At 44.4% G+C, this 25,934-nt stretch overlaps 1 protein-coding gene across 1 annotated transcript in view; it reads right to left on the bottom strand.

Moving 5' to 3' along the window:
• The window catches only part of Fto (FTO alpha-ketoglutarate dependent dioxygenase), a 347,190-nt gene that overhangs the window by 243,073 nt on the left and 78,183 nt on the right, over positions 1-25,934 (bottom strand). Inside the window, exons 2-3 of the mRNA XM_075976876.1 lie at positions 18,115-18,192; positions 7,081-7,699 (exon numbers count right to left, since the gene is read on the bottom strand). Of these exons, the coding sequence (XP_075832991.1) occupies positions 7,081-7,699; positions 18,115-18,192 (697 nt within the window). The remainder of the gene's footprint in view (positions 1-7,080; positions 7,700-18,114; positions 18,193-25,934) is intronic.

The following is a 25,934-nucleotide window of genomic DNA, read 5'->3' as shown; positions in this document are numbered from 1 at the left end:
CAAAATGAGACTAAACTACTGATACAAAAAAAATGGATAAACCTTAAAATAATTATGCTAAGTGAATGATGTCAGACCCCCCTCCAAAATTAAAAGAGCATATACATAATTTCACTTGTGTAAATTTTAGAAAGCAGATCTACGGATCCCCAAACACAGCAGCAAGGACTCATCAAGGACACAGCCACTCCTGGGGTGAGGGTAGTTTGCTACATTGACTGAAGTGATGGCTTCGCAAGGGCATTAGAGCACATAAGGAGACGACTACATGGCATTTATCCTGACTAAAGCTTCTGGGACAGAGATCTTTCCACCCTTGGTGCCTTGGCCTTCTCTTGACCAGGGACTCCTCTGCTGGTCGTCTCCACTGTGGGCACCAATGTCCTGCGGCTCTCATTTGGGTCCTATCCAGACACTTTCTGCGCATTCTGCCTGTTCTAATATGTCCCATCATTGGGGTTCCTATGGCAGCCTCTTTCCGCTCTCTTGTTCTCAGTGTCGCTTCCCTTCTACTCCCATCTCACTCAAGGTTCAAGCCCAATACTTTATATGGTAGCAGGCAAAGGCCTGCCCATTGCCTTCCACAGCCACAGCAGAGGCAGAGATTTCTGTCTTCCTCACTATTGAATGCTGAACTACTAGATGGTTGCTTGGCAAACAGGAGATGTATTCTGGGTGAACACATGATAATTTTCTAGATGGTAAAAGAGAAGGTCAGGGGACAACCAACATTTAAAGAACCAAATAAATGTTTACAAAGACGTCAAAATACAAACAAGCAAACAAGAGTCAAATCAGTCCTGACACCTTAAACAGAGATCCTGGGAGAGGAGATCAACAACCATAGAACCCTTTGAAACTTCCCAACGCTTCCCAACCCCTCCCTGTAATTGCCAGCCAGTTTTCAACAAGTTAATGATAAGCTAGGGGGTACAGGGCTACCCACTTCACAGCAAGGCTGTGAGAATCCACTGAACAAACTCCACCCTTAAAATGATTCATCTTTCCCCAGATCAGAGCCCCGAATGAGAGCCCTGAAGTCCTAAGGAAGTTACTGTAGAGACTTTACTTTCTAGACTACCACACACTGGACACACACATGGATTAGCTCCCTAGCTCTTCCGGAGAGATCCAGAAGCTAATCAAGAGAATTCTTCACACTGGTCACTAGTTAAAAATTTATGAATCAATTTTCCTATAAAGACAATGTGACAGGGAATCACACCTTTCAGACCAGAGAGAGAGAGAGAGAGAGAGAAAGAGGGAGGGAAGGAGGGAGAGAGAGGGGGGGGGAAGGAAGGAGAGAGAGAGAGAGAGGGAGGAGGGAAGGAGGGAGAGAGAAAGAGAGAGAGAGAAACCAAAAGTGGTAACAAGGGGTGAGCAGATGGCTTGTTCTACAAACTTTAGGACCTGAGTTCAGTCCCCTCCTGAGCATGTAACTGTGTAACCCCAGACCTTGTCTCACAGCAGCAAGAGGGAAGAGTGGTGGAAGAGAACTCCCAGTCCTGTTCTACTCTCCATATGTACGTGTGCAGGCGGCACACATCTGTACACTCTGTGCACACCCCCCACACACACATGTGCACACGCAGGCACCCACGCACACATGTATGCACAAAATGGTAACCAAACATTGAGTCTGAGTGGCGTCTTCAAAGGTGTTCCAATCATAGAACAAGGTGTTAGACAATATTAACTATGAGTTTTAAAGCTTTCCCTGCAAAAATTCATTTTTTTTATAACTAGGAGTAACAAGCAATTGCCACCAAGCCTGGAATATACGAAAATCAAATACTTTGCCTATTTACATATGGTTCCCTGAAGCCATTCCTGATTAAAAATTGTACTGTTTCAATCTTCCTTCTAGAGATATCTATTAGCTAGAAATGCATGTGAAGTCCAATAAATTTAGAATATAATTGCATGTATCCTATACAAATTGCTTCTCAATGGCTTCTACTCATGAAAATAGACGAAAAAGCAATGATCAGCTCATTATAAATCTGCAGAAGAGTCCCTGGTAGTGAGAGCGAGTCCCCAAAGACCGTAAGCTGCAGCTCATTTGAGTTCAGCAGAAAATAATCACTTCTGATCTGAGCTCCCAGTGCACCTTGGGAAGCACTCCCTGGCTCAGCCACACTCTCCAACTAAGTAAGTGTAGCCCTGTGGAGTACTTCCTGCCTCCATGTGGAGATTAGGACCAAGAGATTCCAAGAGTCTCGTCCAGCATGCCACAATCACAATCTCAAGAGCACACGACTTCAGCCAGTCTGTCAGGACAAGGAGAGATGGGCGGGACATGTCCTTGGGGCCCCATGCTGTCCAGACTCTTTAGCAAAGTCCCACATCTTTAGCACTGAACACTTTAAAGAGCATGGGAAACAGTCTGGCTTCGATATTTCCACATGCTGTAACCGCTCTAGCCCACTGACCACTAAGCAGGACTTGAACCCAAGGCTCTCTCTTTTTTATTTTTATTGACTATACATTTTTCTCTGTGTCTCTCCCTTTCTCCCCTCTCTCCTTCTACCCTCTCCGGTGACCCCCACACTCCCAATTTACTCAGGAGATCTTGTCTTTTTCACCTTCCTATGTAGATCCACGTATCTCTCTTAGGGTCCCCTTTGCTGTCTAGGTTCTCCGGGGTTGTGGGTGTGGCCCGGTTTTCTTTGCTTTATGTCTCACCCTTACCACAGTTCTCGCAGAGATATAAAGAGGTTGGAGCCACACACCTCATCTGTTGGAAGAAATACAATCACTGGGGCATTTCAAGGCACGTGGTTTGCACACCACTTGACTCTCCACGGACACAGAGATGGTAGAGAAGGGCTCCAGTTCACGGACTATCCTCATTCAGCCCACTCCAGTGCCCAGAGTGTGTGTGCATGGCGGAGCAGCACAGAAGAAGGGAGAGAAGAAGGCATCAGTACCATAAGGAGGGCTAACAGAATGTTCACTTCACCACTCTAGAAACTGAACAGTACACCATTTTAAAAACCCACATTCCCGAGGCAGCTAACTGCTCAGATGGGAAATGCACACCCATAAGTCACACAGCGTAGGAATCTACCCTGTGAGGTCAAAGGTCTCTAGCCCTGCTCCCACTAGCAGCCAACAAGGGCCCAGTTTTCTCATCTGTTAAATACGGACAGTACAAGGACAGTTATACATCCCTTAACAATGAGGTGCACTCTCAGAAGTAGTACAAGGACAGTTATACATCCCTTAACAATGAGGTGCACTCTCAGAAGTAGTACAAGGACAGTTATACATCCTTAACAATGAGGTGCACTCTCAGAAGTAGTACAAGGACAGTTATACATCCCTTAACAATGAGGTGCACTCTCAGAAGTAGTACAAGGACAGTTATGCATCCCTTAACAATGAGGTGCACTCTCAGAAGTAGTACAAGGACAGTTATACATCCCTTAACAATGAGGTGCACTCTCAGAAGTAGTACAAGGACAGTTATGCATCCCTTAACAATGAGGTGCACTCTCAGAAGTAGTACAAGGACAGTTATACATCCTTAACAATGAGGTGCACTCTCAGAAGTAGTACAAGGACAGTTATACATCCCTTAACAATGAGGTGCACTCTCAGAAGTAGTACAAGGACAGTTATGCATCCCTTAACAATGAGGTGCACTCTCAGAAGTAGTACAAGGACAGTTATACATCCTTAACAATGAGGTGCACTCTCAGAAGTAGTACAAGGACAGTTATGCATCCCTTAACAATGAGGTGCACTCTCAGAAGTAGTACAAGGACAGTTATACATCCCTTAACAATGAGGTGCACTCTCAGAAGTAGTACAAGGACAGTTATACATCCCTTAACAATGAGGTGCACTCTCAGAAGTAGTACAAGGACAGTTATACATCCTTAACAATGAGGTGCACTCTCAGAAGTAGTACAAGGACAGTTATACATCCTTAACAATGAGGTGCACTCTCAGAAGTAGTACAAGGACAGTTATACATCCTTAACAATGAGGTGCACTCTCAGAAGTAGTACAAGGACAGTTATACATCCTTAACAATGAGGTGCACTCTCAGAAGTAGTACAAGGACAGTTATACATCCTTAACAATGAGGTGCACTCTCAGAAGTAGTACAAGGACAGTTATACATCCTTAACAATGAGGTGCACTCTCAGAAGTAGTACAAGGACAGTTATGCATCCCTTAACAATGAGGTGCACTCTCAGAAGTAGTACAAGGACAGTTATGCATCCCTTAACAATGAGGTGCACTCTCAGAAGTAGTACAAGGACAGTTATACATCCCTTAACAATGAGGTGCACTCTCAGAAGTAGTACAAGGACAGTTATACATCCCTTAACAATGAGGTGCACTCTCAGAAGTAGTACAAGGACAGTTATACATCCTTAACAATGAGGTGCACTCTCAGAAGTAGTACAAGGACAGTTATACATCCTTAACAATGAGGTGCACTCTCAGAAGTAGTACAAGGACAGTTATACATCCTTAACAATGAGGTGCACTCTCAGAAGTAGTACAAGGACAGTTATGCATCCCTTAACAATGAGGTGCACTCTCAGAAGTAGTACAAGGACAGTTATGCATCCCTTAACAATGAGGTGCACTCTCAGAAGTAGTACAAGGACAGTTATACATCCTTAACAATGAGGTGCACTCTCAGAAGTAGTACAAGGACAGTTATGCATCCCTTAACAATGAGGTGCACTCTCAGAAGTAGCCTTGGGGATTTTATCCCTGCAGGAAAAGCGCTGAGTGAAAACCAAGCACAGATGGTGCGGCCAAACATTTCACTCCTCTTCTTCATGCACTCAAGAGCCGCCGTAGTATGTGGTCAATGAAGCAACTCCCACCTACCATAGCATAGAATCGGCCGTAACTGTCTTTTTAATAAATAGAAGACACACCAAAACAGAAATAAACAAACAAACAAACCTAGGAAATACATGACCCATGCTGCCATGTATGATCATTACCCAGGGATATGGACGGAGCTGGCTATGTTATTCTTGCAAGGCAGACGGCACCATAGGCCTGTCCACATGTATCAGTCGGTAACTCACTGTGCTGTGATATTACAGAGTCACTAGATAATAGAAAATTTTCAGACCCATTACAAGTTCATAGAGCTAACATCCTATGTGTGGCCATTGATCAAAACAGCCTTCCATGGAGCGTGACAGTACTTCGCTTCTACTTTAGTCACTGGGCACTGTGAACAAGATGAAACTGGCTAAAACACATCAAGTCCTTAAAGTGTCTGGCCACAGCAGGTGCTCTGGGAAGAACCCCCAAGCGCTGTCACGATTATTTGATAAAGTCTGGCCATCTTGGAGATTAGGAGAACAAAGGAATCCCACTGCTCTGCTCTTACCTACTGGAATCCCGCACGCCTCTCTTCCAGCTAGTAACTGCAGGTAGAAATGTTTCTTTAAAGTTTTTATTAAGATTTTATTATTTATTCTGTGTGTGTGTGTGTGTGTGTGTGTGTGTGTGTGTGCACGCACATGCGCGCGAGCACCTCAGCCTATATATGAGGGGTCAGAGGGCAATTTGCAGAGTCATTTCTCTCCTTTTCACCATGTGGGTCCTAGGGACTAAACTCTAGGAGTCAGGCTTAGCAACAAGTGCCTTTACTCGCTGATCCGTTTCACTAGCACAACAATTCTATGTATACACAATCTGCATTTTTTTTACTCTTTACCAGATTTAACTACTCCCAATCATAGATGCTTTATAGGCTCTATTTGTTGAAATTTTAAATACCTTTCTTGATCCCCCATGAAAGGGAAGTACAGCAGAATAATTAAACTGGGAACAGGGCAGCAGGGCAGAGCACAAAGACAGCTCTGGGCCATCCACCCGTACTGTCACACACAGGGCAGCAGGTTCTGTGGCTACCTCCTCAGAAACAGCTAACCAACTCCATTGTTCCCTGTGGAATTCTTACATCCCCAAAAGGCTGTATTCGAGATCAGAGGACTTTGGCTCCTCCCTCCTGGACAGCACTGAATTATGACTTCAAGGGATTTTTAGGTTGCAACCACTACTTGAGATGCCAAGGAAACTGAAGACATTTCCAAACACTCAACTTGTTCCTTGTTTTGGACTAAAAGTCCAAGGTAAATTTAGAAAAGATATTAGTTATCCTGAGGAAATTTTTGAGACTGGAAAAATGAAGAAATTTAAGAGTACCATAAGATGGATTTTTTTTTCTCTTAAATCACTTTTCCAAAATAGCCATTTCAGCAAACAAAAGACAAGAAACAACAAAAATCAATAAAGAAACTGGGATTGTCAGGAAACAAAGACCTTAAAAGTTCTAGTTCACCCTCTCAGAAGACTCAGTACCCTAGCTTTACAAGGGCTTCCCACACTCCTTTGTCTAATCATCAGGTAATAAAGGAGTCGGTGGTCCTGCTGGGCTCCACACACTCAGTACCTTTCACAATCCTGTTCTGAGAAACTCTTGGGGACCCTAGATAAACAGAAACAGAACAGCAGGAAAAGATAGTTAGGTCTCCAAGTTGGCAATCTACAGCTCTCTGCTCCAAGGCGTCGGGACCTTAGAAAAGGCACGAAAGCTGGAATGTCTGCCTACAGAAGCCACTTAACTGCTTCTGTCAAGGAGGGTCTTATAAAAAACAATAGGAAGCCAAGAACAGGTCCATACCTGACAGATCCCAACCACTGAGATGGTGATGTCAGGCATAATAAAGCATTTTGGCAAGGCAAAAATGTACACCTGTGAGAACCGGGGGAAACTTGACAGGTTCCTGTTTTCCTAGCTCTTCCTCAGCGAGCTAATTGTGGTGACTGAACAGCCGACCCTGAGTATTAAAGAACAGCAATTGGCTGTGTGGATCCGACGGCTGCTCTCCTGGGCCATGGGAAGACAAAATGACAGTAGTGCTTACATGCAGAAATATTCTGCACACAGGGCAACAATGAGCCAGAGTGCATTTAGATGGGGAAGAGGGATGCTCTGCAGACTCGTGAGCCAGGGTGGAGGGGGAAAGGACACACAACACATAAACACCCGTGTGACTCTGGTCACACTGCCATCAGAGCAGACTGTACCTTCACAGCTATAGCTGTACACGGCCACCGCTGACCTGTCCACCAGGTTCTCATCGTGATGCCAGCTCACTGCCATCTTCCCCATGCCAAAATAAGGCTCCTCTTTCAGGTATGGCATTTTCTGAGGATCCATGAAGTTTAGCAGAGTCACGTTGTAGGCTGCTCTGCTCTTAAGGTCCACTTCATCATCACAGGACGACCCCATGCCAACCCTGGGGAACTCGGCCATGCACAGCGGCACAGCATCTTCGTTGGCCTTCTCTTTGATGGCCAGTTCTTCCAGGGCCTGGATGGTCTCACCCTGCAGGTAGTCATTGAGCTTGAGGAAGGTTTGACATGCAGCGGCGATCTCAGCCTCTGCGTAATTGATGGTGCAGCCCTTCACTGGCCAGGGCACCGTGAAGAGTCTGGTGTTCAGGTACTTGTAGGTGCAGCCTGGGTCCCCAATGAGGATGCGAGACACTGGAGTGAGCACATCTTTGCCTTGGATCCTAACCACGTCGCGAAACATGCAGCCATGCTTATGCAGTGTGAGGAAGGCCTCAGGGACCTCTTTATGCAGCTCCTCGGATATACTGCCGGCTTCCCGGAGAACCAGTTTAGGATATTTCAGCTGCCACTAAAATGAAACCAGAGGAGAGAAATGGGTATAAATGGCTACTATCTTATTATTTGCAAAAGCTATTTTCTTTATAAGGGTCCAGGAAGAAATTAAACTACCTCATGGCTTTTCCAAGCAGGGTTCAGATCTTGCCACTCTAAAAAGCAAAAACTTACACAAAACTGACAGGAGACTCTCCAGTGAGCACTGTCGGGCTGAAGCTCTAACTACTAACAATCTTCAGCACCAACAATAAATGAGAAGAATTTGCCTTTGAATTCCCAGGCTTCTTGTGCCTTTAATCTCTCTTGCATCCTTTGGCTTTGCAGAAAATATAATTTTGTTTGCAAACTAATTATTGCCTACTGTCAGTGTTTGCTCCATGCCAGGTTGTTCTGACTCAGCCAGTCCGGCTAATTTCTCATGCCTTTACACACACTATCAGCCCTGGCCCACGGATACAACACTGAAGCAGCCAGGCTCTGGGGACGCTTGCCCTGAGTCACATTGGTAAATGTCAGGCCAGGATGTACGGGCTGTAGTATCTGTCTGGCTCCAGTGGGGTGATATTAGCTACCTGACTGAACCCCTTTCAATTCCTGGCAAACTGGCTTCTGGTTCAACACACTCACCTAAAGAAAACTCACCTCTCTTGAAGTGAAGACATTAAGTTCTATGAACACAAGAGTCATGACAATTTGACTCATGACTACAATACTAGTGCCCAGAATATTCTATAAAAGGCAATTCAACTGGTGTAATGAGAATGGGGTATTCAGACAAATCCCCCTACTAATACAGAAACAGACATTGACGCTTTTTAGGACTGTATTGGCTTTCCTGGCACCACTCCATCTCCTTGGCACAGGATTTATGCTTGTCCCTATAAAGTTTAATCTGAATTGTTCCCTCAGTTTCAGGCTGAGTCCTCAACGAAAAGCCTAGGGATAGCAGCCCACTCACCTGTCCTCAGACTACTGTGCTGTTCAGGCCTTCATGCATGGGGAGACAACATGCTTATTCCTGTGGGTGTCTGCATGTGTACATGCAGACAGACGCGCACCTGTGTGCTTATGTGTGCAGAAGCCAGAGACCAAGGTCAGGCATCCACCTTAACCACTCATTGACAGGGTCTCTCACTGACTGGCTAGGCTAGCTCCAGGGATGGGCCTGTCTCCACCTCCCCAGCACTAGGATGACAGACGTGCGTGTACCATGACTTCTGGCTTTCTACATGGGTACTAGAGATACAAACTCAAGTCCTCAGGCTACAGGTTATCTGTGACTATAGCATAATCTAGCCCATTCTTGTTCATTTACAGAATGGGCAGGGGGCAATCCTGCAAGATTCGACAGGAAGTATACAAAAGAAAAACAAATTCATCAAGTCTGACCATGGAAAAAGAACTCACTAAATAAGTAGAGTCTGACTGTCCTGCTCTCAGAAGCCTAAGAGCTAGATGATCGTGGACATGACAGAAAAGGGCAGAGGGATGTGGAGCGCTCCTGGGGATGATCATGGATGTAACATGAAAGGGCAGAGGGATGTGGAGCGCTCCTGGGGATGATCATGGATGTAACATGAAAGGGCAGAGGGATGTGGAGCACTGCTGGGATGATCATGGATGGGGCAGGAAAGGGCAGAAGCAGGTGAACCACTGCTATACATGGCATGGATGTAATGGGAAACGACAGAAGCATGTGGAGCACTGCTATGTATGAACATGAATGTAACATGAGAGGCCAGAGGCACATGGCACACTGCTGTCCCCTGTCAGAGATTCACCCAGAACTTACAGTTTCTCTACTTCATTTATCACAACTGAAAAATGGAGGCAGCAACAGCACCCTGTTCTACTACACAGTCTAAGAAGACAGCAACAGCACCCTGTTCTACTACACAGTCCAGGAAGACAGCAACAGCACCCTGTTCTACTACACAGTCCAGGAAGACAGCAATACAGTCTTGTAAGCAGAGAACATTATAGAACCTTGTCTCAAGGACAAGAAAGGGAAAAAGGAGGGGAAGGAAAATGGAAAAATGAAGTTCTACAACTATTATTCTGTTTATACAACTTATAACAGATTATTTACTTATACAAGATCTATTTTTATGGTTGCCATATTATAGATAGGGTGTCAAAGACATTTTTTAAAGGATTAGTGGATTTGAATGTATGTTTTTAAAATGTTTATACAAAATGAAGCATGCAATTAATAATCAAGCTCTGATTGAAAAAGTATTTGTAATCTATGTGATAAAAATCAGAGTAGGATTCTTAAGAAGAGATCAACTGATTTAGTTGTATGTGTATAATATCTATTATGTATGTATGACACATGTGTTGTATATGTGTATATATATACATTCACATAACACATATATAACACATACACACATAATAACAACTAAAGAAAAAGAGGCCACAAATTTTAAAAAGAGCAAAGGTAGAAAAAAAGTGGTCAAAAGCTGAAAGTGCTACCCTCTGGGCATGTACTTTGTATATTTTAACTTCGTCCTTTGACTTTTAAATGATTTTCTAAACTAGATGTAAACTACTTTGGATAAAAAAATCAAGAAAAAAGACCATTTTAATTTATTTTCTTTATGGAAATTCTTACACTTGCCAGAAATTTATTCTTGATATGTTAAGATGATACAGAATTGTCAACCATCTTTACCAAAATGTCTGCCTTATTTCAATCTGCTGTGTCTGTCACACCAAGGGTTACTTTATTGCGATGAGAACAATTCATGAGCGTGGGCTAACTCTGCCACAGTCTCAAGGAAGATGAATGGGAGCAAACGCCTCCCCGACGTGTGCTCGTCCACCATTCAGACAGCGGTTAATCTAGTACCTGGTGCACGGAACAGCCATGGAACATCAGTTATGAATTGTCTTTAGAGAACAGCAAGTAACTTTGGAGAAGAGACGAACATTAAATAATCTGAGTTCATGCTGTCAGGCGAGTAAGTTCACTTTCCGTTTAGACAGGTATATGAGGAACATCAGATAAAACACAGTAATTTGCAACAGCTGTTGGCAGACTTTCAACTATGTTCGCGTAATTTTTTTATTAATCCTGTTAAAGTTTTTCTAGGGAGTACACAGTCATGAAATTATGTTATCGCTGGTTTGGTTGCACACTATATTTCTTGAGCTCTATGAACACTTCTAGGGCATAAAAATGATGTTTCGTTTCGTATTTGGAAAGGTATGGTAGCCGTAATGTGCCAATACACAGACCCTATCCGATGGCTCGGAAGATCTACAACGCTGGCTCTCCAGAGGTGAGGCTTTGTCTTTGCCGACTTTAATGCACTACATACGAATTCTATCTTTTCCTCTCCTACCGGTCTGAAATAACTTCATCATTCGGAGAAGACAGGCATGGTGCTGAATGAGTAAAACACCCCTTTACAGGAGGTAAACTCAAATGAGGCCCAAAAGAACGATCTTCAATTTACAGAATTTACCATCTGTAAGGAGCCTGGGACAGGCTCCACCTGACAACATCAGTGGCCCGTCAAAAGACTCGATCTATAACCTGCTGTCACACCCTTTGCTGGTAACACTTCATGCTTTGCACTCTGGCGCATCCTGCACACTGTCCTTTATGATATTTTCTACATAATTTTTATTAAAAATACTTGCAACTTGGCAAGAATCCCAACACTAAAAGGCTACACAGTCAGTTGGCCCAGCTTCCAGCTGTATGATGCCAAGTGAGACCCAGAGGAAGCACATGTCTGAAGACCTGTGTAGGATCTGCTACAGGTTGTCACAGGCAGGCTGGTAAAGCCAGAGCCCTGCTGTGATACAGTGTTGGTTCAGGCACTGGTTCAGGCTACTCTGTGTGTTCATGCAATACCCAACCAGCACTTGTTAGGCATCAGACACGCGATAAAGTCCATAAATATGCTGATAAAAATAAGCTAGGCCCTACTGATAGCATCTCACACACCTGCATGGACAGAACGGAAAGTAATGGAGTAAGATATTACTAGGGCAGAAGTACAAGCACACTGTTACAGGAAGACAGTTGGGAAGAGAAGACTGGAAAAAAATTCTCATTTGGGGGCTCACAGACCAGTCAAGCACACACCATCTGCAAAGCCCTAAGTTCCAAGAATGCAAAAGAACAAAACATCCCCACACTGTCTTCAAGCTTGTATTCTGAGGAGAGCCACATACAAATGAATAAATCAAAGCCCGTGTATCAAGATGGCAGTGAGTGCTTTAGAGGAAATAGAGTTGAGTGCACAGGACTGGGTGGCTGTGCTAAGTGTGGTCATCTCACATCTCTCTGGCAAGGTGACCTGAGGCCGGAAGAAAGAATGAGGATGCAGGCCCCGCAAAGACCTGAATGAGAGAGCTCCAAGTGAAGGGATCACAGTACAAAAGTTTTGGGGTAGAAATGTGCTTGGCTCGTTCCAAGAAAAGGAAGATGAAGAAGGTCATTGTAGGAAGAGGAAGAAGGCCATTGTAGGAAGAGGAAGAATGCTACTGTAGGAAGAGGATGTGAGTTGAGGGGCTGGGAAAGCAAGGACAGGTAAGAAGGTAAGAGAACAGTGAGGAGCTGGTACGCAGTGCTTTATAAGTCAGTGTCCAGTGCCAGGCTTCTAGGCGTCTACTCGGAATGAGCTGGGAAGCTACCAAGGGACTCTCAGCAAGAAAGCAGGTAGAGTTAACTAAGAGAAAGCTCTGGAATGGGATGGTGAGTTAGCTCAGTGGGGAAGAGCACTTGCTGCCAATCCTGATCAGCCATGTGGAGGAAGGAGAGACTGACTCCCACAAACTGTCCTCTGGTTTCTACATGTGCACCATGGCACAGCACATGTGCACACACAGGCAAAATAAATGAATGAAAAAAAATGTTAAGATTTCCCCAGATGTTATGTTGAAGCAAAGGAAGAACACAGAGGCTGGGAGGCAACGGCTATGGGGACGGCAGCAGTTTGGGCCTCAGGGGAAGCAGCAGAGGCAGGAAGCAGCCAAGTGAAGCATTACAAGTGGGACTTCCTGGGACAGTTACGGGATGCGCAGTATTTACATAAGGACACTTTTCTTAGGGTGAACAGGTGGATGCCAGACAGTATGGGGAGAAAGGTGCTGGCAGGAACAATGCCGGAAGGAGGAGGGCAGAGTAGGGTTGGAGTACAGCAAGGTGTTCCCCAACAGCGCTGTAGGTGCGGGTCAGATTCTGGACACAGGTAATCTGGATCTAACTGTCAATAGCATTGTAAGTGATAAGCAGACATGCCTGGTTTGAACTTTACCTTAAAAACAAGAGATTCTATAGCTGACCCTCCACATTCCGTTGGCACTATAGCTCTTGATTGTTAATTGTATAGGAGGCCAAGCCCACTGTGGGTGGTACCATCCCTAGGCAGGTGGTTCTAAGCTGTATAAGAAGGCTAGTTAAGCAAAAACTGGCAGTGTTTCTTTGTAAATTCTTCTTCAAGTTCCTATCTTAACCTCCTTCATAGATAGACCATGACCTGGAAGTATAAGATGAAATAAGTATTTATTTCCCCTAAAAAAACAAAACAACAACAACAAAAACCACAAGAGACTCACCAGGCGCGGTGGTGGTGCCTTTAATTCCAACACTCGAGAGGCAGAGGCAGACGGATCTCTGGGGGTTCAAGGCCAGCCTGGTCTACAAGAACTAGTTCCGGGATAGGCATCAAAGCTACAGAGAAACCTTGGCTCAAAACAAAAACCAAAACCAAGAGACTCAACAAAATGAGCAAAGTGAGGAGGAGGTAGAGGAGGCACGCACTGAACACACTTTAATCAGGTCTGTTCTGAAGGCACTGCCAGGCACTACCTATCAGGTGGGAGATCAACAAGGGCTTCAACTGTGCTGGCCACGGCAGAAATCTGAGACATTCTGGGGAAGTAAAATTGCCAAGACCTAAGGACTGCCCAGGGGACAGAAGCAGTGGGGAGCAGTTGGAGATAAGACCCCTAGCCTGAAGAACAGAACAAGGGGACCCCACTAGAGAAAAAAATGAGCCAGTACTATAAAGCACTGATCCTTAATAAAGTGTTAAGTCATGCCTCCTGTCACCTCTTCTCACTCCTGGGCAAGTCCCCCAACTGTCAGCATCCGACCTCAGAGCCTCTGCTCTCAGCTCTCGCTCCACCTTGGCAGCTTCAGGCGCGTCCCCTTTCAAACACATCAGAGCCCTTGTTCCTAGACCAGGACTTCCCGTGTGTGCTTCTCATCACATGGCTCCTTCCCGTACCTCCCACACTAGCCATCCCACAAGGAAGATCAAGAAAAGCAGGGGTCTCTGTCACCTTTTGCAACTTTATCTTTAATTCCTAAAACATTTACAGCCTCAGCGGGGAGGCTAAAGCATGCGGTTAACTAATATGTATCATACTGCGCTAGGGTACCAGGAAGACTTTCAGGTAGAACCTTCTAGTATACAGTAAGGACTGAGGGGGGTGGTCACAGGTAAGCAAGAATGGGCAGGATTTGGGGCCCCTGGAAAAGAGGCGAGTCATCTCAGAAAGAGATACAGGAAAAGATGGAAGTAGCAGAGTGTAACCCAGAGAGCCAGACAGAACAATCCTTGGTTTGTAGACTACCAGCCCATAAATCTCAAAAAGGCTTTAACCCTCTCTGCGCCTCCGTTTCCTCTGCTCCAAAGTGAGCTCTGCAGCAGCTGCCGTGGAGGACTACAGTATTTAGAGGAGCTAATGTGTGCAATGCTCTCGGAACAGCACTCGTGCCACCGGCACATGGGGAGAGCGCGCAGAGAGAGAGCCTGGGCACCCACACTATTTCCCAGGGAGCGGCTGGGAACTGGGGGACAGCTTTGTCGGCTGACTGTGCCACTGCTCATTTCCTGGTGTCCTGGGGCAAGCTAACAGAAACTCCCTTTGCCTTCAGCTTCTAGCTGTTGATACTGCTATTTTTTGGTTCTTTATTTCCCCAGGTGTTTTGAACTGGAACATGCCACAGAGAGAAGGAGAAACAGCCCAGTCTTGGAGTCGATCAATTTGCGTCCTGCCTTCAGTTCTGAAGCCCAGACAGGAACTTACACTCTCCTGATGGTTGAAACAGTAACGATAAGACCCGCTGGGTATCAAACTTGAGGGGGACAGTTCTGACTCCTGGGAGAAATGAACATGGCTGGGGTGTGACAACTAAATACAGGAGCGTTCACAAAACCCGACGGTGCCTGCCTGGCACTGGCTAAGAGACAACCAACATGTCCACGTGCTAGGTGCACGAAATCAGAATCTTACCACATGTCTATGTAAGAGGCCCAATGTCAGACTTGAGCCATTCATTCCCGTCATTCATAAACATTTTCAGTCACAGTGAATGGAGAAAGAAATCATCGTATATATACAATGGAATACTACATAACCACAAAAACAAAACCCTGTCGTTTGCACCAACATGAATGAAATGAGAATATTAACTTGAATGAAACAAGCCAGACACAGTAGGAAAAACAACACACAATTTCACTGAATCCTGTAGAACATAGCTGAACACAGGACTCTAGAGATGGGGAAAGAGAGCATGGAGCTAGGACAGAAAGAATTAAGAGACACGTGAAGATTGGGAAGGATGTCGGGGGAGAAGAAAAGCAGCCTCCAGACCAGAAGGGTCACTATGGGCACACATACAAGAATACCACAGTAGACCCACTAATTTATACAATAATATATGCTAATAACCACATATATTTTTAGTTTATCTCTTAAGAGAATAAGTTCCCTCCAACTGTCACTGTTTTGCTTCTTGTTTGTTCTGTTTGCTGCGGGTCTGGCTCTGAGCTGCTGGGCTGGCTCTTTCCTGCAGCTCAACCACCCCGGTGGCTGGGTCTGTGAGCACTCACCACAGCACAGTCTGTAAAAACGGAGCTTAACAGAAGCACTGGGCTTATCAGCAGATGTATTTAACATGATTAGGTACTGATAGCTGATTTTTAGAATGAGTCTTGGGAAATTAGGGAGCCTGGAGGGGTTGTCTGTTTGCATCTGGGTTTTTTCCCCACTGATCCTGGTGTGGGGATGGCCGGAGTAGAGCAGGCTCTAACCTTTCCCATTTAGCTCTTCATGTTGTTCCTGCACAACACTGAGATGGAAGTGGCTGGGAGCGCCGCTGGGACAACTGAGTACCAGAAGGTATATGTCAGCAAGAACTTCGAAGCGGACTGCTTTGACTTGCTTTAAAGGGGCTTTTAAAAATTACCTTTTCTTTACTGTAAAACAAGTACATGTTTGCTGTGGATAATTTGGGTAACTAGATGAGCTAAAAATGAGAGCAACCTATCACTACTGAATATATTTCTGTAATCATTCCTCTGTTTCAAGATGCCATCTCCTGAGGAAGTGTGTATGTAGGTAAAATCAAACTGCAAAACACCCTAGATTCATTACATAACTGACTTTTAAAAGTAACAAGGTATCATGACCCACACCTGTAACTGTAGCCCCAAGGATGCCGAGTCAGAAGGATTTTGAATTCAAAACCAGTTTGAGGGGATGGGCTGAGGAGATGGATCCGCTGTCAGCAGTACTTGCTAATCATTCGGAGGAGCTTGGTCCCTATCCTGGGCAGCTCACAACCACCTGTAACCATGACCCACCCTCTTTGGGTCTCCATGGGTCTCTGCACACATCTGTATAGACACATACATTCACACGAACAAATAATGTTTTAAAATCAGCCTGAGCTATATAGTAAGACCCTGTCCCAAACATAAGTGCTAATATATTCATCATTCACTCAAGCAAACTAAGCATGTGTTGGACTGAAAACGTGCATAAAATTAGAGAAAGAAGCATATTTAAACACAAAATCATTTCAGGGGCTAGCCTTCAGTTGACTGTAACACTTGCCTGGCATGTGTAAGGCTTTGCACTCAGACCGCCAGCATCACACCAAAACCAAACCAAAACAAAACAAAATTAACACTACTAAAAATGGGTGAGAGAATAGAGATAAAGAACAGAGGGCGCAGAGAGAAGTCTCTGGGCTCAGGAGGGTCAGGAAAATCCTAGGGAATGGCCCAGCAGCTAGTCGCAGCCTCCAGCACAGAGGTGTTCTGCAAGGAAGGGAACACACTGACGGACAGAAGGTGGAACAGGAAGGCTCCACACGGGAAGCTGCAAAGCTACTCGGAGGAGGGGCAAACATCCAGCAGGGTACATCACAAAGGACTGAGGGAGACAGACGCAATGACAATTCACTGTAGACCTGAAGCAAGGGGCTGGCATGATTTCAGGGACAGCCAGGGCAGAGAAGAAAACCACAGATCTGAGAGTGCTTGTAAGCTGAAGACAAGGTCTTAGAAATGAGAGTGACCTAGAAATCAGACTCCAGGTGGGCAAATGCCTTCTACCCTCCCTTTCTTGATTGTCAAGGTTACTACGGACAAGCCGGCACTACCAACAGTGATATGGTTCTACTCCCATATTTCAAATAAATGTTCAAACAGGAAAAAATAGGTGAAATTTCACCATGTTTTGTGCATCTAGCACTCCTCTCCCTTCTTACTTGAAAACAAATTCTTCTGTTTTTCTTTCGGGACATCGTCCGTCTCCCCCCACCATTCGCCCGTGCGGCTTGAGTGAGAAGGCCCCACTGAACCCTAGTCCAGAGAGGCCCATCAACAGCACACACAGTGAGCCTAATCACACTAACTCAGTCACTAACGGGGGAAACTGGGGGACCCATAAGGAAAGAGCCCACCAGCCTCTTCTACAACCTCAGATGTTGAAGACCACATATCCCTTGAGCTGTCCAAGTACTCCCAGGTTATCAGGTTAGAGCCAACTCAGCATGAGCACACACATGGGACTGTCAAAGCCAGAACCCCAGGAAAAAAGTGGCCAGGGATAGCTTTTGAGGGGCTAGGCACACTAACATGCTTTTAGATTTTTAAGTGATGCCAATAAATCCCCTTTCCCGTTCCAATTTGGGTGACTTTGAATTTTAATCATATATAAGGGAAGAGTACAGAATTTAGAGCTGGAGGAGCAGAATCCCAATACTGCCATTTGATGGGCTAGGCAGGCAGGGCAGCACACTCTCAAGGTGAAGCTTCCCACAGAGGGTGAAAGCTTCACAGAGGAGCCACGGCCTTAACGAACTCTTAAAGGGTTAGCCACCCAGCAACAGGAGAAGACAAAGTTATATTCTATGCAGGACAAAAACAAAAAACAAACAAACAAACAAACAAAAAGCCAGCGTGAGCAGAGAAGTGCAAAGGAAGGAAGGGCATGGATGCTGGGAGGTGACAATGGTGTGCTGGGCCTAGACAGAGTCCGCAGAGACAGCAGACCGTGAGGGAAGGCATGTGCCCTGCACCCTCTGCACAGCCTGGGATCAGGCCCAGCAACTCCACTGACCAAATACGGAGCCTACAGACTGAACAAAGTATTAAAATGTCTTACCTGCTGATAGAACTCATCATCTTTGGGGGTCAGGTAAGGAAGCCAAGTGTCTTCAAGCTCCTCAAGAAGCCTCAGTTTCTGGTTAAAAATAAGAATTACATGTTAGTGAGTATAAAATAACTTCAAATATAGACCAATATATTATTTTCCAAGAAAACACACACAAAAATCTTAATGAACTTGGATGTGTAAACTTTTAAAGATATACATTAAAGGCCAACTATAAAATAGACCAAACGAGGCATACACATTTTAAATTTTAAGATGTATAAAGCGTTTTTTCAAAACTAATTCTGGCCGGGCGGTGGTGGCGCACGCCTTTAATCCCAGCACTCGGGAGGCAGAGGCAGGCGGATCTCTGTGAGTTCAAGACCAGCCTGGTCTACAGAGCTAGTTCCAGGACAGGCTCCAAAACCACAGAGAAACCCTGTCTCGAAAAACCAAAAAAAAAACAACAAAAAAAAAAACAAAAACAAAAAACTAATTCTGCTCCTGTCACACTTCATGAGACAGTTCCATTCACTCCTCTCGCATCTTTACCACCGGGTCTTTTTCATGACATAGGTGACCTACGAATCAGTCAATACAGTCTCCCAAAATGAATCCTGCTGCTCATACAACCTGAATCTCTGTTAAGCTGTCTGTGATACCAACCCTGGATGTTGGGGGAGCTGCAATGCTCACTCCTCCTGTAAACCCTTATCTGGATGTGCCCACCGGCAGTACTGCTCTTTTAGATTTGTTTTATTTTATGTATGTAAGTGTTCTGCCTGCCTACATGTATGTACATGCACCACATGCATGCCCGGTGCCTGGAAAGGTCAGAAGAAGGTGTCTGGCCTCCAGGAACGGCAGTTGCACATGGCGGTAGGCTGCCACAAGGGTTCTGGGAACTGAAGCTGTGTCCTCTGGAAGAACAAGCACTTGTAACTGTGGAACCATCTCTCCAGCCCCAAATAGTGTCTTTTAAAAAGTTATCTCTCATCTCAAACATCACCACAAATTTATGGTAAGCCTCTTTGCTTTTTTATCCAATTTTGAAGCACCTTTTTATAATTATCCATCCAGCATCGTCTAAGGCTGTTTCAGAAAACAGAGTCTTTGTCAGACAGCACTGACTAACAGGACAGGGAATTGCAACAAGAGATTTTGTAATGCTTCACCTTATATTCAGGCATCTACACAGCCCATGTTTGCATGGAGCATATACAATGTGAGTATAACATGCGCACACACACACACACACAAATAGAGAGAGGGGGCGGAGGGAGGTTGGTTCACATCTGGAAGAAAGAAGAGCAGAAAGAGCACCGCCAGGGCCACTGTCAGGCAGCAATGAAACACTATAAGAACAGTGTCATTGCTCCGGACCAGTGCAGGCCTACCCAAAAGAGTACAGCTTAGCACACACAAACTCTTTTATTCCCCGCAACTCCATAAGTCACTGATTTTGTGCAGTGCACACTCAGCCAGCCAGCCATGGCAGCCCAGAGTGTTATTATCCCCTTCCACACCAAGAAAGCAGCCTTCACTCACAGATCTATCATAACCAGAGCAGTCCCGAGCAAACATCCCTTTTTGACCCAAACTTTCTAGACCTTTTTCATTACAATCCAAAATAGATAACACAAAGGGAATAGAAATCTAACTCGTACACTTATAAAAAGAAAAGTGTTCCATTCGCACACGATTCCACTTGTGTAACCAGTCTGCTATTTTGATGGCATTTTCTTACCCATAATGCTGAACGACTTCCTAATTAATGTGTGATCCGTGCTCATTAGGAAAGACTTAGAAAAGTAGCATAGGACAAATCATTTAATTTACTAATTAGGTAATGCTTTCTCTGCTCTCAGCAGTAGCCTAAAAAGAACTAATGATATTTCCATGAATATACATCTCACACTTATGTACCCTATCACTACCTTAACCAAAACCCTACACTTAGATTTCATTTGAAGCTCAGGGAAGCCTGCATCCCCTGTGATCCTTTTACTGGTTCTTAGGACTTTTCATAAACACAAAGCACTACAATATTTATAAATGCCACCAAAAAATTAAACACTGAATAATTCAGAAGGTCCACCTTACAGATGCCACCTTAAAAGTCTCTGCTGAGAGTCTATCATTAAAACTAATCCATGTATAAGGATATATATATTTCCAAGAGAAAATCCATACTCCATCTAAGACAGGCTGAAGAGCAAGAGACCTGCCTCAGAGGCCAACAAGCATCAACAGAGGATGGACCTCTTTGTAATTAATGCTTCAAGTAAATTATTGTGGAAACACATTTCTCAGCTCAGCTGAGGTGCAGACCACCAGACATGTGTAAGGCTGAAGACACCCAAAACGCTGTACCAAAGGATAAAATTCTTTAAGAACACTCCTACTATGGAGAAAGCAGAACAGCAATGGCTTTCCTCTACAGGGATTCAAAACATTCTGCTTCTGTTGTCAATTGTGTGTGTGTGTGTGTGTGTGTGTGTGTGTGTGTGTGTGTGTGTGTGCAGGCACGCATGTGTGTGTGTGCACATGTACACATGTGCATATGATGTTGTTGTTTGCTTGTATGTCTGACAGCATAGCAGGCCAGCCTGAAACTTGCTATGTATTTAGGCTGGCCTCAAATCTAGGTATCCCCCAGCCTCAGTCACCCAAGTGCTGGAATTAGAGGTATACTCCATTATACACAGCATTCCCTGATACAGTTTTTAAATTGTACATGGTATTTTAGGGTGGTAAAAAATTTAATTTTATTAAAATTAATGAATATGCACTGTAAGAAATACAATGTGTCTTGCAAGGATGAAGCAAGTAGGAACGTGACCTGGTCCTTAAACAAGGTTTGAAGGAGTAAGAAGATGCCTCTCAAGAAGTAGGAAGCAGCTAAGCCAAAGGAAGTAAAGGAAATATATTCAATATTTACATGAGTTGGCAATCCCAACCCCGTTCTCAACAAAAATGTAGCACTGTATAAAGTAACAGGACAAGTACATTTGGGGACACAAACTTGTAACTTCCAAAGTGTATATATGCCTCTGTCAATCTCTCTCAACCTTGGGTTTCTATCTGCAATGCAACTATGAAGAGGTAACACTCAGTCACGTGCATTAGCAAATACTGCGATTTGGGACCTATGCAGATGGCAGGCAGGTGGGACTCAGGGGAGGTGGAGGCTGCTCTAGACAACAGAGCATGAGTTTAGGAGCCAAACTCGAGTTCCAGGGCAAGTTCCCCAATGGAGATACAATCTGGGCTCAGCTCCCTGCAGGGCATAAAGGAAGCAATGCAGACAAACAGTAAAAGCAGCACTTGGCACAGGACAAGCCCTCAATACACTTGGCAACCATGCATTCTTATTTATTTGTGTTGGAAAAGTTGCATTTAATAGTTATAGATGCAAGCAATGGAATCTATATAAATCCAACTAATTGTACTTTAAGTCAACCCTACTTAAGAACTCGAGATACTAATTTGCCTGAACAAAATACAGGAGAAATTTAGAAACACTTTTCATAAAAGCTTATATATGTGTGTGCACATGTACATGTGTCACAGCTTAACTAGCTGTGCTGTAATGGTTACCTGAGGTTTACACATGTGTGTGTGCATGAATGTGTGTGTTATAGCTTAACTAGCGAGGCTATAATGGTCACCTGGGGTTCATATGTATATGTGCACATGCATATGTGTGTCACAGCTTAACTAGCAATGCTGCAATGGTCACCTAAGGTTTATTTATGTGTGTGCAGCTTAACTAGCTGTACTGTAATGATAACCTGAGGTTTAGTACTAGGAAACTGAAAAGACTTGGAACACAGGAAGAAAGCAAGGTCCCCGCAAAGCTGTGACGTGACCAGGAACAGGTCACATACCGAGATGACTCTCACCCCCCAAGGACTACACACAGTCAGTCTCACCACATGCCACACCTTCCCAAGGCAAGAAAAGTTATGTCTTGCGAAAATCTTTTTAATTTTTGATATAAAGGGATGATATAAAACACAATACTTTTAAATTTTAGTTAAAATTAAACCTACTTTTCAACTTTTAAAACTAAAGCTGTTGCTGAACCCGTGGGACCTCCCTGCTCTAACAGCTCAAGATTTAAAAACAGGCACAAAAGAAGAGCCTTGTGATTCACAACACCAAGAGGAACTCGCAAGGACTCTACTGCAGGATCACTGACCCTCAACACGCCACTCTCTTCTTCCTGACTAGGATCAAGAGCAAGAATCCTCAGTGACTCACTTAATGACGATCAGAAGACTTTAAATGACACCAAGAACAAGATGCAGGCATCGTCCAGTCAAACAGTGAGGTGTTGCATGGAGAGATGGCTAAAGGCAAAGCAAGGGTCATCACAGAAAAAAGAGCAGCCCGAGACCAGCCTGCGGAGCTACGTGGAGACAGAGCGAGCAGACACATTAGAAGAGTGCCTGGAACTGCAGTGTGCAGAACCGGGAGTCGGGGGAGACTGGGCAGGTGAGGAACAGAATAAAAGTAACAGTATTTTCTAAAAAGGAGAACCGAGGAGTCTCAGCATTCAAAGTGCAATGGGAAGAGGAGGAGCCTAAATACACAAAAGGGAAAGTACACACAGGAGATGCTGCAGGAAGAGTCAGTAGCACCTCAGACGATGAAAACCACACAGACATTTCAAACAGCCAAAGGAGAGAGAGGATGGGGAAAAGAAAGAATAGTGACCAAGTATTTTCCAAATATACTAACATCTAAAAGTCCACAAACTCAAGCTGTTTTGAGAACTTTAAGCAAAGACACACACAGAGCCTTTTTAAAAAGTATTTCATAACCACATTATTTAAGGACAGTGAAATAAAGAATATCCTTAAAAGCAGGAAGAAAAAAGAAAAAGATGTTTATATAGGAAAAATATAAGAATAATATTAACTGTAGAAAGTATGACAGTCAGAAGAGGGTGGAGAAATGTGATATACTTCAACAATGGCAAAACAATAGACGGGCAGGTATATAAAAATAGAAAGCAGTAGATGTAAACAGTAAAAAGATGATGGATGGATGGATGGATGGATGGATGGATGGATGGATGGATGATGGATGGGAGGGAGGGAGAGGATGAAGGGGAGAGGAGGAGAGGGAAGGGGAGAGAAGGGGAGGGAAGGGCGGCTAGGGGAAGGAAAGAGGAGGGAAGAGAAAGCTGGGCAGTGGTGGCACAAGCCTTTAATTCCAGCACTTGGCAGAAGTAGGTGAATCTCTGTGAGTTCAAGGCCGGCCTGGTCAACAGGGCCAGTTGCAGGACAGATGTCATACTCAGGACAAAGGGCTGAAGTACCTATTAACACATCAAAGTGGACCTGGCCACCAAGTTCTCCCAGCCTCCCTCAGTCTGACCTGTTACAGGGCATGGCTGGAATACCCAGCCCCCTACCCTAAATTTCTCCAGCCCTGGGGTGATCTGCCCTTTACTGTATAAACCAAGCATTTTGGTTTCCTGGTCTGTTTTCCTCTAGCCTCTTGGCCCAGGCCACCCATCTTGGTTGGTGACTCCTCTCTTGCTCCCTTCCTCCTCTCCTCACATGGCTCAGGGTCATTTCTACTCTGGACTCTCCCAGATGTCCCTGTTTCTGGCTATGCTCTCCCTTTTATCTACAGTAAAGTTTCTGCTCCACTATTCCTAGAAGCGGTCATGTCTTTTCATTTCTTTTTTCATTCAATAAATAATCACATTAGGGAACTGAAAAGACGGCTCAGTGGTTAAGAGCCCTGGTTGCCTTCTAGAGAACCCTGGTTCAGTTCCCAGTACCCTCATGGTGGCCCACAATCATCTGCAACTCCAGTTGCAGGGGATCCAATGCCCTCGTGACTCCACGGGGACCAGGCACGTATAGGATGCACAGACATACATGAAGGCAAGACACCCATAAACATAAAAATAAATAAACTTTAATTTAAAAAAATCACATTAGACGAGTGAGATAAATCAGTCAGTGAAGTTTTTACCCTGCACGTAAGAAGGCTTGAATTCAGGCACACACACTGGCCCCATGTAAAAACTGTCCTTGCAATGAACATCTGTAATCCTGGGATTTCCCATCTAACATGCTGAGAAAGCAAAGAGAGGGATCTCAGGGGCTCACTGGTCAGTCTGTCTAGCCAAATCAACAAGTGAGAGACGCTGTTGCGGGAGGTCCTCCCACTCCTCCAGCCTATCGCCGCTGAGATACCAGCCCCTTGGGGCGTGGTCTCTCTCCCTTTAAAAAAGCGGCCACTTCCCTCTCCTCTCTCTCTTCACTTCCTGCTCTGCCGGCGACTAGACTCCTGGTCGCGTAGAGGGCTGTTGCCTGGGACAGTGATCCGTAAGTTTTTCCCCTTTAAATAAATATCACCCTATTAATCATAATCCCAAATTGGTGTGGCATTGTTTGTGACTTACGCCTTCAAGACGCTGTCTCAAAAAACAAGGTAAGGAACAACCAAGGAAGGCAGATGTTCACCTCTGCCCCCTACATGCACATGAACATACATACAAACACGGACACTACACTCATGTGTAAAAAATTAATTAAAAAATTTAGTATGATTTCCCATAAGCGTTTCAGAGACATCATCCCCTATCTGCTAGCATCTACAGATCTACAGAATATACCATTTTATTTCTTTTCAATCGCATATTTAGGGATATTTTCCATTGTATCCCTTCTATTCTATAGTTTCAACATAAATTGAAACCTCCCCATCTAGATTTTAAATCTCCTACCCTTTCTTTTTTAACCCTTTGTGGTTTTAAGCTAAATTCTATGTGAATTTCTCAGAACACTTTCAAGTCATCCTTTTTCTTGTAAATGTGTTACGTCTAACATCCTTCCCATCTGTGGAGTTTATTCTCTAAGGTAAATATGGTGGGCACACCTGTAATCCCAGCACCAGAGCTGAGGCAGAAATATCCCAAGTTCAAAGTCAGGCTGAACTACAGCAAGACCCTGTCTCAAAGCTAACAATTTACTTCTAGGGCAGTGTTTTTCATTTCCAAACCTTACAACCGGTTCTTTTTCATATAGCTGAAATTTCCAATATTTACAAACATCTTAGGTTTCTATTTTATCTTATTGTAAGAAGGGTTGCTTGTTAAGTTGCTCTTCTCACTACTGCAGCACTGTTTCCTGGGATTCGAGCTCTTTATTAAGTTGTTTGTCTCTGTTAAAGTGACACGCGTCTAATTCGGGTCTTTCTTTTCTTCTTCTAGGAGTATAGATTCACGTCTTCTTTGGGTTAACTGGACATAGCTGTAAACACCTGTGAATTCTGTGCATGGCAGTACTTCCAGCCCATTTTCATTAGTGCCTGCTCTTATGGGATTGGCAGTCTGTAGGTGAGATGTGTTCTCTTGGTTTTTCCTGCTGTTTCTGTTTCTGGGCTGGGACTTGCCCACCTGGTAGTGTTTATTCGTGAGTTTTCTTTCCTTCCTTTCTTATTTTTTTGGTCAGGTGACTTTTTTTCTTCAGTGATGTAGGAGGTCATGAGGGCCGGGCAGCAGAGTGAATCAAAGTTTCTAGATTTTGGGTTTTGCCAATGATGTAATCCCTGGAGCAACATAAATATGCGTCTTTTTGTCTTTGATTTGTCCATAAAATATATTAATCTCTCACAGCACAGCTTTTATTCTTTTGGTTCTGTTACTTGCTGCTCTTTTCAATTGTTAATGGAACTGTATTTTGGAGGCTTTTGCGTTTGTTTTTTCTCTTTGGTGGTTCACTTCACCTGCGGTCGCCTGTGCTTGCTCATCTGTTCTCTCCTGTGCTCACCTGTGGGTCCACAGAAGTTCTGTCTCGCCTCTC

The sequence above is a fragment of the Microtus pennsylvanicus genome, chromosome 6, assembly GCF_037038515.1.
Source record: "Microtus pennsylvanicus isolate mMicPen1 chromosome 6, mMicPen1.hap1, whole genome shotgun sequence".
Lineage (NCBI taxonomy): Eukaryota > Metazoa > Chordata > Mammalia > Rodentia > Cricetidae > Microtus > Microtus pennsylvanicus.
This window is presented reverse-complemented; position numbering and strand designations above follow the sequence as displayed.